Source organism: Corythoichthys intestinalis, chromosome 15, assembly GCF_030265065.1.
Source record: "Corythoichthys intestinalis isolate RoL2023-P3 chromosome 15, ASM3026506v1, whole genome shotgun sequence".
Lineage (NCBI taxonomy): Eukaryota > Metazoa > Chordata > Actinopteri > Syngnathiformes > Syngnathidae > Corythoichthys > Corythoichthys intestinalis.
The window spans coordinates 22,022,122-22,037,272 of record NC_080409.1 but is presented as its reverse complement, the minus strand read 5'-3'; the positions used below and the strand labels follow the sequence as shown (position 1 = coordinate 22,037,272).

Sequence of the window (15,151 nt, the reverse complement as noted above, 5' to 3'; positions counted from 1 at the left end):
GGAGCACATGTCAGCAATCTGCCGTTATTTAAAGCGTACTCTTTTGCATGCCGTGAGGAAGCTAATGTGCTTACTGCCCTTTACTTTGTTGTCATTTCTGGCTTACCTCATGGAAATTCTGTCTGAAAGTAACACATATTAATCAGTCTAGCTTTCAAGCATATCTGCTGGCCTTCAGGTACAACATGTTTTGTCAGCTAAAGCATGATATTCCATTGTCTACAAATATTGATCTTGGTCTTCACAAACAAAATACAGATTTGCTCTTTAACTCAATATGTATAGGTATCCTGGTTAAGATTTTGAAAAGGGAGGGGAAAATAGCCAATGAGAGCTCAATACAGCTTGCAAGTATTTCCAATGGACATAGGCATACCAGCAAGAGTGATGCAAGTTTGGCAGCAATGCTACTCCAAACGGCGGGAAACAATAAACCCAATTCAACTGGTACGATAGGACAAGCTGTACAGTGCATGCAAAGAGGTACTTAAAGACTTTTTTTGTTTAAGTGTGTGTTCTTACTTACCATAATTTTCGGACTATAAGGCGCACCTGACTATAAGCCGCCACCCACCAAATTTGACACGGCATTTGTTTATAGATAAGCCACACTATGGACTATAAGCCGCAGCTGTCCTCATTGTATTATGTGATATTTACACCAAATATATTAACCGGTAACACTTTATTTGACAGCAGCATCATTTGACATAAGACCAAATGAACCACCATGAAGCTTTGAGAACCAATTGGCTGCGAAGCTTCATTGCTTCAAGAAGCTTCATTTGGCTATCACTGCTCCCTTGGTGGAGAGAGTCAATCTCTGCTGCCACCTGCTGTCAACACTGTTGTCGTCCAAAATGCCTCCTAGCATGCCTTGCAGCGCTGCAGATGTAAATAAGAATCAAAATTAATGTTCTGCGCTAATTCTTTAGTTACTCTTCCAGTTGTTTCATTAATTGCTAGCACTGGCATTTGGTAACACTATTTGACAGTGGCGCCATAAAACCGTCATAAGACCATCATATTTATGACATGACACTGCCATGAGCATTAATGAATGCTTATGACATAATTTTGTGTCATCCGGCAATCTCACTTTTTCTCACTTTTGAAAAGATGTATAAGATCCGAGTTGGGCATAAATGAAGTTAGTGACATAATTTGCCGCATGATACTTAATGACATCAGTCATAAGCATTCATTAATGCCCATGATAGTGTCATGTCACAATTATGACGGTCTCACGGCAGTGTTATGACGCCGCTGTCAAATAAAATGTTACCTATTAACACCAATAGATTAACAAATAAGCCGCACTGGACTATTAGCCGCAGGATTCACAATGTGGGGGAAAAGTAGCGATTTATAATCTGAAAATTACGGTACTCTTGTAATGCTTGGAGATGTTATTGCATCTTTCAGGATAGCTGTTATCTGCAGGAAGGGCTTAATTACATTTTTACATATGATTGTGGTAATGTATAACACGATCTTCTAACATATTCCCTTTTAATATTGAAAAATGTTGATGCTAGCAGGACAATGAAAAAAAGAAAACTGTCAGATATTCAATTATCCAATTACTAGTATCTATGTGTGTTAGGCCAAATGAGTGTCTACTATAGGTATATTTAGATATGGTAGCTATAGTTCCATGATTTTCTCCAGTGATAGGACACGCTTAATCATTTCTTAAAGGTGTCCATACCTGTATGTTATCAGCAGGGTTTCACAAAAAACGAATGGGCATCTTAATTCAAATCCTTTGGATGACCAGCATTCACTGAGAAAAATCTCATAAAATGTTAGTGCGGGACTTCTCAACATCACAACAGAAGCCACAAATAGTTCTGAAATTGAATCCAGTCATTGCTAGGTTGGATGTTTTAAAATTGTCATGAGCAAATTTCACTTTTACAAGGTTTTAATCATGCTTTATGGTAATTTCCTGGTTAAAAACAGTCAAAGAGGTTTTCTGAACCATTCACCTATGTTTGAGAAATCGTCGAACTGTCTGCCGGTAGTGACTGCTGAAACGCTCACTGGTACCTAACTCCGCCTTTTCCTCCTAGCTCATCCTCTGCTCTATGTGTGCCGTAATACTTTCCTCCGGCGCCCCGCCTCCCCTCCCCCTTCAAGACAAGTTTGTATGTAATGCTACAGTTTATCTAACATTTAGTGCTTGGGCAGACGACAAGTGTGAGGAAATGTCATGTACTTATATATATATTTATTTATATATACACGTGAGTCAAACTATCAGCTACCGTGATTATCTTTAATTGAACTGCCTCTCTGTAGAAGCGCTGGCTCTAAAACGAAAGTAAACCGGAGCGCTTGCATATGGGGGAGATGGGGTGAGTTTCTTAAAGGCAGAAAGTCCTATTTCCAGCCGTTTGAGACAACCATGATGCAAACACTATATTAAGTCGTGTATATAATACATATAGCTTTAACAAATCATTATAGGTAAAATTGTGACTTGAATTTGCTGTAGAATGTTAACATATGCCTAAAAAGTAGACGATACCTCCCCTTTGATATGGGGTAAATAGGCTTTGAAATGATTTGTAATGATGATGATGATGATGATGATTTGTAATTATAAAATTTATAAAAAACATCATCACCTCAGGTTCTCGTTGTTACTTTTCGCTGTTATTAAATAGTGAGTGACTGTACCCCACTAACAAAGGAGTTTGTGAATTGAGTAAATGTTTAGCAGATGTTGTCGCCTGTATAGGAGACAGAGAATTTGGGATGGATTAGATGCAGAGAGAGCAGCCAGGTGATTTCCTTCCTATGGAATGTGGGAGCTCAAGCTGATCTTTAGTGAGTCGGTTAAAATTTTGCATAGGTGCCTGATAAACCCTTGATTTTTAGATAGTGGGCCCATGGGTATCTCTTCAAAACCTTCTACGTTATGTTTTAAGTAATGAGCGTGGTCCATGAACAAAAATAAAGAAAAATCTCAAGGCATCTATGTACAGTATCCACACTGTAGATATGAAACCTATGATTTATTGTTGATTTGTTTAAAATCCTCAGTGTTCTTTGGAACATAAGTTGGTGAGCAGGACCAGTCAACACAAACGACACCATCAACAAATTCGTGAATTTCCACTCTGAACTTCATGCTCTGCCAAATACACATGACTTAAATATGCGCAGATATCTTGAGTGTATCTTTTGAGTAAATGTATACATAAATATTTTGAATATAATTTAGCTATGCCGATGTCTGTTTTTCTTGTCATCTCATTATCTGGCAAATTGATCCCAGATGTGTCTTTGTGTTCTGAAAGGAGAACGTCATCACACTGCCACATCCTCTCTTCGGGCTTATAATCTAAACTGAAAAAAACAAACCGTACAGCATGCTGACATGATGAAGATTGCAGAACAAGTAACTCCTGTTTTTTTGTGGGCCAGTCAGTGTACTTTTAACCTTACCTTGAATGCAACAAGAATGCAGAGGCTACTAAGACTTGAGCCATTTAAGCATTGAGACACGCTCCTAAGATAGGCATCTGCATTTATTTGACTTTTCCTGCCTGGTTTTGTCTAAGTGGATGATGACAAACCTGAGCTTTCATAACTAGTTCAGTCGTAGCCACTGGGCAGTAGATTTCCAGCCAGCAACTCATCAAACTGAGGCTGCACTCCTGTCTGCTTTAACCACAGTTCCCCCATCCTCTCATTTTTGTATATCTGTGTCCAATGCGGTTAAAAGGCCAGCGGAGGGCTAATTGCTAACAGTGTGTCTGAAAGAGGAGCCTATTTGAAAAATAAACACACATTTGAATCTATACCAGACAGATGAAGTTAGGCAAATCAATCAATGTAGGAAATGGAACTTGATGAAAGATGTAAGTGAGGCAGTGGTCCTATGTCGTACTATTCTATTTGAACAGTAAGTTAACTAATAATTTCACCTGGCATTTTTCAATTATTGTCTGTTTTTTCATGATGCATAAAGTCCTCTAATGCAACCAGTTTGGTGGACTGAGGAAAAAAGGGAAAGACAGCACCTTTATCATGTCCATTCCGGCGAAAAGAATTTTGTTTAATAAATTGAAAAAACACTGAATTTAGTTTTTACGATGTATGATAGTGGGGAACAAAAACATAAATGACAGCCAGTATTGTTAGGGGTGCGTGAGAAGGAGGGGATCCCAGAGCAGACAAACTAAGGTTGCGACAAGTAATGTTTATTAGCGACCACGCAAGAGAACAAGACTTGCGTAGCTCGCTCTCCTCGGGGTAGCTGAGCCGGCGTGAGATGAGGAAGCTCGGAAGGAGGCAGGCGTGGAATCCGACAAGCTGCGCGCATATAACAGGTCCTGGGGCAAGAGCAAAAACAAGTCATGTTCAACTATTTCGAATGAACATTGACAGACGAGCACATATTGTAGCGTCTATCTACAAGGACAATGCCAATTTAGTGTTAATCCACACTCAACGGGAAAACAGTATATTATTTTCAATGATACCCACCTGAGCGCCACGACCTGTAAGTAAAGAAAAGGTGTCCGAGAGTTTTGCGCTCACTGTTAGCATTAGCCCAATGCTAGCACGAATGCTATGCTAATGCTACGAGTTACATTTAGTGTGTGATGATCACTCAGCACAGACCTTTAAAAGCTAAAACAACTTTGCATATTCTCTCTGGCCAAGAAAACAAATCTTACCAAGACTGGAGACACAAACTGGTGGGTTGGGAAGGGTAGAGGAGGGGAGAGCGAGCACAGCCAGATTACACAGTTACACAACCAGACACTGCTACCATGCAGGCAAACTACACATAGAATGTTACACATAATGAACATGTGACGGAAACTATTGCACATTCTCGTCTCGTCTCGTCAGACAAAAACTGGCATTAGTCTTATGTTTTAGTCTTTCAAAACACGTTTTTAGATTGTTATCGTCATGAAAAAAGTGTTCATTGACAAATATTTTCGTTATCGTCATTGTTGACGAAAACAACACTGGGCCCTAACAAATATTTCCCGAAGGTGGCCACTCAACATAGCCAGCAGAATGTAAGAATACCAAATTATCCGCCTTTTCTCTGTATGTCATCAATACTCATTATCACATGCACCTGTGCTCATGTCTATTAGTGTCTATGTGCGTGACATAAAAAATGGCTGCACTCATAAGCTGTCTTATTTTTTGTGTTTGAAGGGATCCATGGATAAAAAGACTTGTAGTTCTTAAAAGAAACGTTATCATGAGTTAAAATAATTTGATATTGAAACCCCTCTTGATGTTTTCATTATTATACTAGTTTAACTAGTAGGTCGCCATTGCTGTTGACGTCCCAGGGCGGTGACGTCACATGGTTACAATACTGGGCTTCCAGAGTATGACTGTAGCGTCATAAACATGTCATTTGTTCAACCCTTTCAATTTGAACCCGAGAGGAACATTAATGAGCATGACAGCACTGTCTATATTTCACAAAACAAGCAGCAAAAGCAAGATGAACAGGAAAGAAGAGACGAGAGTATGAAAAAAAAAACGGTGTTCTGCCAAAATGTGCTACTCTGGCGAAATGTATTCATGTATAATGTATATAAGAGGCGAATTTGACACAGAAAGTATTACTGTGCACTTTCAGCTTGTTTTGTTTAGATGCATACAGACAGAACATACTAAAAATGCCTTAAGGTTTTGTGTAATAAGCCAGAGGTGTCTTGAAAACATCATTTTTCCGACGTTTTGCCTTGGAACCACGTCACAATTGTTGCCTGTTTACGTGTTCACTCATTTGCGCAAACAGACAGACTAATTGGCTAAATTTAAACACAAAATAGAATCTGTAGTCTCCACTTGGCTGCAGGGTACCGTTTTTAGGTGCCTGCATTGTTTCTTGAAAAAAAAAGTACTTACATGTGACATTTGTGTAAAAGTGGGTAGAAAAAAACAGAAATACACGGGTGAAAGTGGCTAGAACTTATTGCCGGAACGCCGTAAAATAACGTTCAGGAGTTTTCGTGTTCAAGTAGAAAATACTAGAATGTAATATCAAATAGGGGTGGTTTAAATATGCTACGTAACCAATGTGGTCAACAGATCAAAATCTGCTTTAAAACTACCACAATAACACACAATGCTTGAACGTATGAAATGGAAACACATGCAAAAAGTATTTTGAGGCTATTTTGAGGCAATTAAAAGGGAATAAAAGACTCAGTAAATATAGCAATAGTAAGTACTCACTGCTTTTAACTGATGAGCGCATGTGTTGGACGTTTCGCCGCGTAGAAGGAATTGCAGTAACCCGGTAGTATTCGTCAAGTGACAGTGACAAGCTAAGTCATCACCCCGAGTGTCCATTGCAGGTATAAAGACATGGCGTCCTCCATAGGTCAAAACATGTACTAAATATTATAGATTTTTAAATAAATGGCAATATTTTATGCATTTCTAATAATATATTTTAGTAGAAAAATAAAAGTCTTTAAGTCTGAGTCCTTTAAACATTCTTTTTCTCCCTTATTAGAGGTCTAAGAAATTCACAATTTGCTACTTAAATACTTAGAGCAAGTGTCTTTAATATGAATTTAATTTACCCTAGGGCAGACATGTCCAAAGTGCGGCCCGGGGGCCAAATGTGGCCCGTGGTCAAATTTGATCCGGCCCCCAGCCTCTGTCATAAGATCAGTAACGTCTGGCCCGCACACAGACTTAATAAATTGGTCAGCAGTACTGCTACCAGCATATAAGGTAGCTTACACACTAAATGCTGCTCCCCATTTATCCAATAAAAGGCAGCAGCACTCTAAGCAACATTACCCCGTGTGATCCTTGACTTCCAATTTTCTAAAATGGCGACAATCAACAAAAAAAAAAAAAAGTTGACTGCGACGGCTGACGCTTCAAGGATAGGTGGAAATTGGACTATTTCTTCAATAAAATACGCAACAACTGTGTCTGTCTCATTTGCAATGAGACAGTCGCTGTTTTTAAAGAATTCAATGTGAGGCGATATTACCAAACAAGACACGCTGACATGTACGACAAGATTACGGGGAAGATACGCAGCGAGAAATTGAAGCAACTTTTGAAGCTAGTTTAAGTATTTCGCAAGAGCCCGAGAGTCGAAAGAGAACGCTAGTTGCGAAATTGTTGAAATTATTAATTCAAAAAAAAATAATAAAGCAAATGTGCCACCCAGAATGGCTTGCTAAAATTTGTTTAAATATATTATTCTGCGTAAAGGACGTCAGTCAAGGTCGGCCCCCCACATTTTTACCACACCAAATCTGGCCCCCTTTGCAAAAAGTTTGGACACCCCTGCCCTAGGGGGTTTGTTGCGCTTTAAGGAACTTATTTCAAGCATTTATTAACATTAAGTTAGTTGTAATACATAAGGCGCACTTGATTAGAAAGCGCATCAGTGTATTAATGTACTGCATTTGTTATTTAGTCTTTATCTTATTTTAAATATTGTTTTATTTATTATTGTACGTATTATTTATTTTTCTTTTATTTGTGGGTTTGATTAATGGTTAATGTGTGTCTTTAACACTTTAGTAAAGCAGTATAATCGAGTTATGCTCAACAAAATAGGTTTGAGGTCGTTAAGCATAACCAGAAATTCATAAGTAACGCACACTGGATTAAAAAGTGCACTGTCGATTTTGGGGAAAAATGAAGAATTTTAAGTGCACCTGATAGTCCGAAAAATACGTTAAGTATTTTTACTCCAATGATAATGGTCTTGACCAATCATAAAATGTCTACATCCACTTGTGGTCCAATTGCATAAATATACCTACCTGACATTTAAGACCATGTAAATGATCCAAATGCTCTATAATCAAATCAAAGGACCCCAGTCACTCCTGCTGGTCTCCAGAACTCTATACATTGAAATCGTCCTTTGCTTTCCAACCAAAATAAGTGATCCTGTGAACAAATATCGCTCGAGGTTGGTTTTGGCAAAAGCACTCAATAAAACCTGGAGCACAGGCTTCGAATAACATTTTCATACTTGTAGCTTTTCACATTTACGACAATTTGCTTGAGAAAAATGTTAAATAGCAGGTGGGGAAAATGGACCTTGTAACCTTGACAATGAAATGAAAGACCACAATAATAGAGTAACTGCACCACAGAAGGGGTGTTAATGGCATGTTATGATGAAAGAATGTGCAGTTGTCTCATGAATTTACAAGTGTAGACTTAAATTGATTAATTTGTTTCACCTATAGTATCTAAACATATACAGTTGTATGAAAAAGTTTGGGCACCCCTGATATTTTTAAGAGTTTCCTTTGTAAATCACTGATTGTTTGGAACAATAATTTCAGTTAAATAGCAGCAGTGTTGTTTTCGGCAGCCATTTTCATTTTTATCATAGTCTTTTGGACGAAAATACTTATTAGTCTTAGTCATATTTTAATTATTTCAAAATTTGTCTTCGTCAAGTTTTAGTCAACGAGAAGTCAGACAAATGTTGTCTAGTTTTAGTCTACAATTCTCAAAATGTTTTCGTCTATAAACTTCAAAAGATTTAGTCCATGAACAAATAAAAAAAAAAATTCTAACAATTCTGAATGAACATGACAGACCATCACGCAACTTTAGAGTCTACAAGGCCATCACCATTTTCATGATGATAATACACACTCAGCAAGAAAACAGCACATTATTTGCAATTTATTAAAAAATCCCGGACGCCACGAACTGTATATAAACTCTTTTCCAAGAGTTCAAGAAGACAACTAGTCATCGTGCTAAATGCTAACACGAGCGCTATGCTAACGCTACAAGTTAGTTTAGTGTGTGATGATCACTCAGCACAGATCTTTAAAGGCTAAAGCAACATGGCATATCTAGCCAAGATAAGAAAGCAAGAGTTACCAAGCAGCACCTGATACATATGTTTTACAAAATGTGCCTGGAATTAGCACAGGCTTACCGGTGAGTAAGCGTGTGTGGGGCGGTGGGATTAGGGAGAGAAGCAGCACGTCACATGAGTGACACAACTGAACACTGCTAAATGCGTTGTAAATACACATAAAATAAGAAAATTAATTTGACATAAATTATGAATTCATGACAGAAATTATGGCGAATTTTCATCTCATTCTCTTATGGTCAGACAACAAGTGGCATGCATCTCGTTATGTTTTAGTCTCGCAATACACGTTTTCTGTGATGTCATCGTGACGTCATCGTCATGAAAAAATTGTTCGTTGACGAAAACACTGCATAGCAAATGAACACAGTAATCTATGAGAAGTGAAATGAAGTCAGAAAGTGAGTAGTAATTATTTAAACAAAAATAGGTCCGTGCATAAATTTGGGCAGCCTTGTATTTTTATTGATTAGAAAATCTTTAGTACCCACAGTTGAAGTGTCCTTAGGCAAAACACTGAACCCTAAATTGTGCGTGCCACATACTGGTGTGTCAATAGTTTACTGTGAGCCTGTAAAGCACTTTGGGCACTGTAATGGTGCAGATTGAAGCATATATAAATAACCTCCGTTTGCCACTTAAATAGAACTTTGTAGAGGTTTCGTTGTATAGATTATACAATGATGATCATTGTATTTCTTCTTGACACCTCTGTTTAACGTTGTCCATTTTGCTTTTTGTACGCTGGTACTCTCCAGGCAACTTTCAGACACATTTTGTAGAGGTTTGTTTTGGAAAATTAATTTATTTTCCTCATTATTTTTATATATTTTATATATATATATGTATAGCATATGATTCTGATAGTGTTGTTGACTCACACATATTTGAACAAAGTACTGCATCCAAAAGCCTGCATTGTAACTGCAACCATAACAGATGTCCCCATGTCAAAGATTTGTATATGTAACGATGATGACCTTTCCATGGAAACCATTCCTGCTATAATTTGCTCCACTCTTTCCATAGCAGATCATTCTATATCACCCTTCTAACTTTGCCAACACATAAAACATGGCCAATAGGGAATTTGTCTTTTTGATCAATTCACTGGAAGTAGTCTACACTTCTTACAAAATGTTGACATCAGAACTAGTGTTCTACTGTATCCCTTGTAAGTTACAGACTGAGCTACTTCTCATTTGAGTTTCCTTTCAGTCTGATTTATTCTGTCTCTGGCAAGTACAGTTGTATTTTCTCTGTACCTTCGATGTTTTTACAGCTAATGAATCTACAAGGTGTTCCTGTAGTAATTCTGCCTGATGATGACTTGCATTAGACTTATTAGGGCTGACAGGAGACTTGAGATGTCAAGACTTACATCTTACTATAAACTTTGCTAGCATGTAATGAGATGCTAATGGGTCTAACAGGCCTTTTGCAGTCACCACACCATCTATGAATTAGGCTGAGGTTTTCGGCGCAGTCTACCTGTCAGAAGACCACACTAGAAACATGCCCAAAATTTAGTCTCATTTTCATTTTAATGAGCATGTCCTTGCCATTTGCAAACAGCAATAAGATGTACAATTCATTGAGGGAAATGTACCATATTGCTTCACAGTCTATTTTTCTTATAAATGAGTCATCCCAACACATTCACTCTCTGGCAGTCTGTCACTACTTGTGGCACGAAGAAGTATTAGTCAAGTTATCCATGAGATCTCATTACCCCACAACTGATGTTAGCACAACATAAAATACGTCATATCGAAAATATTCCCAGAATGCTGCCCTTTAAATAAAGTGCATTTCCCTTAAGAACTCTTAAGACTGAACTGTTGAGGTTGGCTCGCGTAACAAATGCTTGTGAGATCCCTGCTGGTTTCAATCAGGACTTTCCGAAAATAACGACTGAATTCCCCATTGTCCTTGTCCCACATGTGTAACTGTCCTCTATGTATGCTTTGTTGCAAATGTCTACAGATTTCACAAATAAGGATGGAATTTATCAAAACATTTCAAACTTTCTAAAAAGATGATGTTACATATTATTATTGCTTTTATTTTTCCTTTTTTTTTTTCTAAATCATAGCCCGTGTTATGTAATTTATGCTGAATCGAGGATTTTTTTTTTGCTGTTGTTTTGTGCATGAACAATTATTAGGAAATGTGCTTAATATATTATTCTAAATTACCTAGCCTACAGAATCAGCATAAAACATAGCCTAAACAATTTTGTTCATTCATTACACGAGGTATCCTGCCAATTGAACTTTATATTTACGAGTAAAACAATGGCTTTTCCGCTACAGGCATAAACCTGTGTAAGCAGATGTTTACAGCTTTAATAAAAGTGGATGTTAAACTATATTACAAGCCTATTAAAATGCAACTACCACTGGGAGGTTCCGTCCAAACATGGGTCCTTCTCTTGTATGTAGTAAATTGCTAAAATTGTGGTGAAGGGAGTTTCTTTCATATATTGCTGATGTTTTCGAGAAAGATGTTCATTGTATTTGTTATTTGTGCCTGTGTTTCCCGGAAAAGACCATGTCCTTTATTTTTGTAATGAGTTATAAGTGGGAGGTCGACAATGCCAGTACGGTTTCAGTTCACATCTGGCATCCAGACAGGGATTGGGTAGGATGTGGATCAACCCAAATCTTACTGATACTTCATATCAAATTATTGTTATATATTCAGTGAGGAGCAGAAGTATTTGTCCCCCTTTTTGATGCATTTCCACTTATAGAGACATAACCTTAAAAAAATCCGGAACTCACATTGCATGATTTTACAATAATTTACTTCTAATTTACTAGGGTTCGTAAATATTTGTGCTAATGACAAAGTTAGTGCCAATATTTAGTGCAGAAGCCTTTGTTTCCAATTACAGAGGTCAGACGCTTTCTGTAGTTTTTCATCAGACATGGAAACTGGGATTTTGGCCCATTGCTCCACACAAATCTCTAGATCTGTCAGGTTTCGGGGCTGTCATTGAGAAACACCAAGTTTCAGGTCTATCCAAAGATTTTCTATTGGATTGAGGTCTGGAGTCCAGGCCACTCCAGAACCTTGATATGCGTTTTACACAGCTACTCCTTGGTCAGCTTGGCTGTGTGCTTCGGATCATTGTCATGTTGGAAAAGCCAACTACGACTCATCTTCAAGTCTCTGACTGAGAGAAGGAGGTTGTGGCTCAAAATCTGACGATACATTTCACAATTCAACCTCTGCTTTATACAGTACAGTCGTCCTGTCTCTTTTGCCGAAAAGCAGCCCCAAAGCATTAGGTTTCCACCCCCATACTTCACAGCAGGGATTGTGTTCTTGGGATTGTACTCATCCTTATTTTTCCTCCTCATACGGCGAGTAAAGTTTGCACCAAAAAGTTCTACCTTGGTCTCATCTGACCACATGACTTTATCCCATGACCCCTCTTCATCATTCAGATGGTCCCTGGCAAACTTCTGATGGGCCTTCAGCAGGGGAACCTTCTGAACAATGCATGATTTTAAACCATTGCACTGTAGTGTTCTACTGACAGTAGCCTTTGAAACTGTTCATCCTGCTCTCTTCAGGTCATTGACCAGCTCCTGCCGTGTAGTTCTAGGCTAAGCCTTGACTTTTCTCATTATGAGTGATGCCACCCAAGGAGAGATTTTAAATGGAGCCCCAGTCTGAGGTATATTATCAGTCATGTTTAGTCTTTTCCATTTTATAACAATTGCTCTAATTGTTGATTGATTGATTCTTGCCCATGGTAGCAGTTTGATTATGACTGACTGTGGGGTGCACAGGTGACAATATTAAGCTCAAGCAGGTGGTGAGTGGGTGGTTACTCAAGGGTTAAAGGTGGAGTGTTTTTTTAAGGTCGACTAACAACTCTTTAAATGTCATAATTATTGCTGATTCTCAAGAGTACAAATACTTACTGTATAAACCCAGTAAATTACAAATAAATTATTTTCAAAAATCATACAATGTGATTTCTGGATTTTTTAGATTATGTCCTCTACCTATTTTCTAAGTGGGTGAACTTACAAAATCACAAGGGTTGCAAATACTTCTGCTCCTCACTGTATAAGTGGAGAAATAGCAGCTGTGTTTGAGTGTACAATAGTTTAGTAGATTTGTCGAGTATTGCTGTATTTCAAAGTGTGTTTTATTGTACATAGGACCTCAATTCTCAATGGGAAAGCAAGAGGCCTTTGAGACCTTTCTCGCAGAACATGATGACCATCATATCATTGAAGACAACAAAAGTCTGCTCAAACAGAGGTAGATTCCAGACGTAATATGATAATGAATGAAATGATCTTTGTGAAGCAACAGTAGAGTTTATTGTCCAATGCATCCCAATTTTTTTTTTTTTTTTTTTTTCACATATTGTATGTTTAACCAATCTTTAAATTTTCTGAGATTGTGCAGTGCAATAATTTTCAAGTTGAATGATATCGAAAAACATGGACAGATTATGGCAGGTCTGTTTTCTCCAATTATAAGTGACAAATTGCCAACTTTATAATCAGACATTAAGCAATGTTTGCCTACTATATGCAGATCACTATTTTTAAAGGAGCTACAGAATATTCTGAAAAATTTGCTATGGAACTGCTTGTATACTCCCTCCAAGTGTCAAAGTAAAAATCAAGACATTCTGAATGTATGCAGGTGTCACAAGTTGACTAATTTACACAATAATGTGTCTTAACACTGAGACTATGTCTACGCGAGGACAGATAATTTTCTCTAGGGTATTTTGCTGACTATTTTTCTACCTGTCCGCACTACATTTAAGGGGCGTTTAAGGCCCCCGCGCTTCTACAAGATACGCCTGCATTTGCGCAAACCATGCATGCGAAGAAAGGAGCAGCGTCATGTGTTCAGTCATAGCCCGCGCAGTTTACCTCTGAACCGGAAATTCATTACTCGCCGGCGGGAAATTTCGAAATTACAACACCTTCTAGACCAGGAGTTGGGAACTCCCTTTTGTGATCACTGTTTTTTTTTTTTCGTAAACACAATTGAACACATCACGCAGGAGCGAGAGTGAAGGGAGAGCACGCTCGGCTTTTTCGAGCAGTCTCCAAGTTGTGATTGAAATAAATCTTTAGAAAACAACAACGAAAGCCTGGCATCGTTAATTGGGTTGTTACAATCGATGCTCAGTTGCGCTCTCACCACTTGGAAAATAACAAATAGAAACATATGGTGTGGCACAGCGTATATTTTCTGGAAGCCCCAACTCAGAGTGCTTGTTATAACAGTGGCGATCCTGGAAGTGGCGACAGTTCTGACAGGCGGAAATGTCATGAGAAAAACTGATCGTGCACCTCTTTTACTAGTGGTACCACGCAGTTCACTTTTCGGGGTTTAATTTCCTACTACGCATTTTTATAAACTCATGTTCGTGGACATTGAGTTGGAAGGGGCCAGCCCCGCAGCTGGCTGATCGGAAACTTAACGTGGGAGACGAGCTCTTTAAGAAAACGCATCACCGCATAATCCACGATGGGGGGGACCACAAATGGGAACTGAGTTGAAGCATATTATAGCGACGTAATCTGAAGATTCAAGAAAAATGTTTGGGAAAGAAAAGAGGAGCAGGAATACCACGTGTTGATCGTCCGCCTCCATTGTTTTCGATGCCGTCATGCCGCATTAAAAATGGCGACGCCACAATGTCACTTTGTTAGTATCCGATTATTGTACGGACATACAAGTCTATATTAAGCGGCGGGTAATATTAGCTGGCTAACTTATCTGTGTAAGTTCTTGCATGGTTAAAAGGCAGATTAGAGTCGCTGACATGCCGTATAATCTAACTAATTACACGTTTAAGACAATTATCCGTCCTAGTGTAGACGTTGCCTGAGTTTCAGTGTCGGAAGCATAATGAACATGATTAAATGCTCCAAATCGTCAGGTTAATGAGAGATGCTGTGATTTTTGGGCAGATCCCACATAACGAAAAAGGACACACGCTTATTTCAGGGACAGGGTGGAAATTGTGGTAAATATGTCCATCCCTGGGTTATTTTAAATAAAGCATTTGATACACTGCCAATGGGAAAACCCATTGGCAGTGTATCAAATACTTGTTCTCCCCACTGTACCTGACATGTTACTGAAACACTACAGTTTTAAGTCTCGTGCAAAGGGGAAAATGCATGTCTCCTTTAAAGTTTTAATTGTTTTGCATTAAAATGTTCTTGAAATGTATAATTCAACAGAGTTTAAAAAGGAGTTAATTCCATTATTATTTAA

The 15,151-nt window shown here is 38.3% G+C and overlaps 1 protein-coding gene across 8 annotated transcripts in view; it reads left to right on the top strand.

Moving 5' to 3' along the window:
• Window positions 1-15,151, top strand: part of kif6 (kinesin family member 6) — a 76,158-nt gene that overhangs the window by 37,084 nt on the left and 23,923 nt on the right. For all 8 annotated transcript variants that reach the window (XR_009067206.1, XM_057860183.1, XM_057860182.1 and 5 more), the window contains 2 exons: window positions 286-483; window positions 13,060-13,162. Coding sequence is in view for 7 of the 8 variants with exons in the window: in XM_057860183.1 (XP_057716166.1) it covers window positions 286-483; window positions 13,060-13,162 (301 nt within the window). In the remaining variant the exon portion in view is untranslated. The remainder of the gene's footprint in view (window positions 1-285; window positions 484-13,059; window positions 13,163-15,151) is intronic.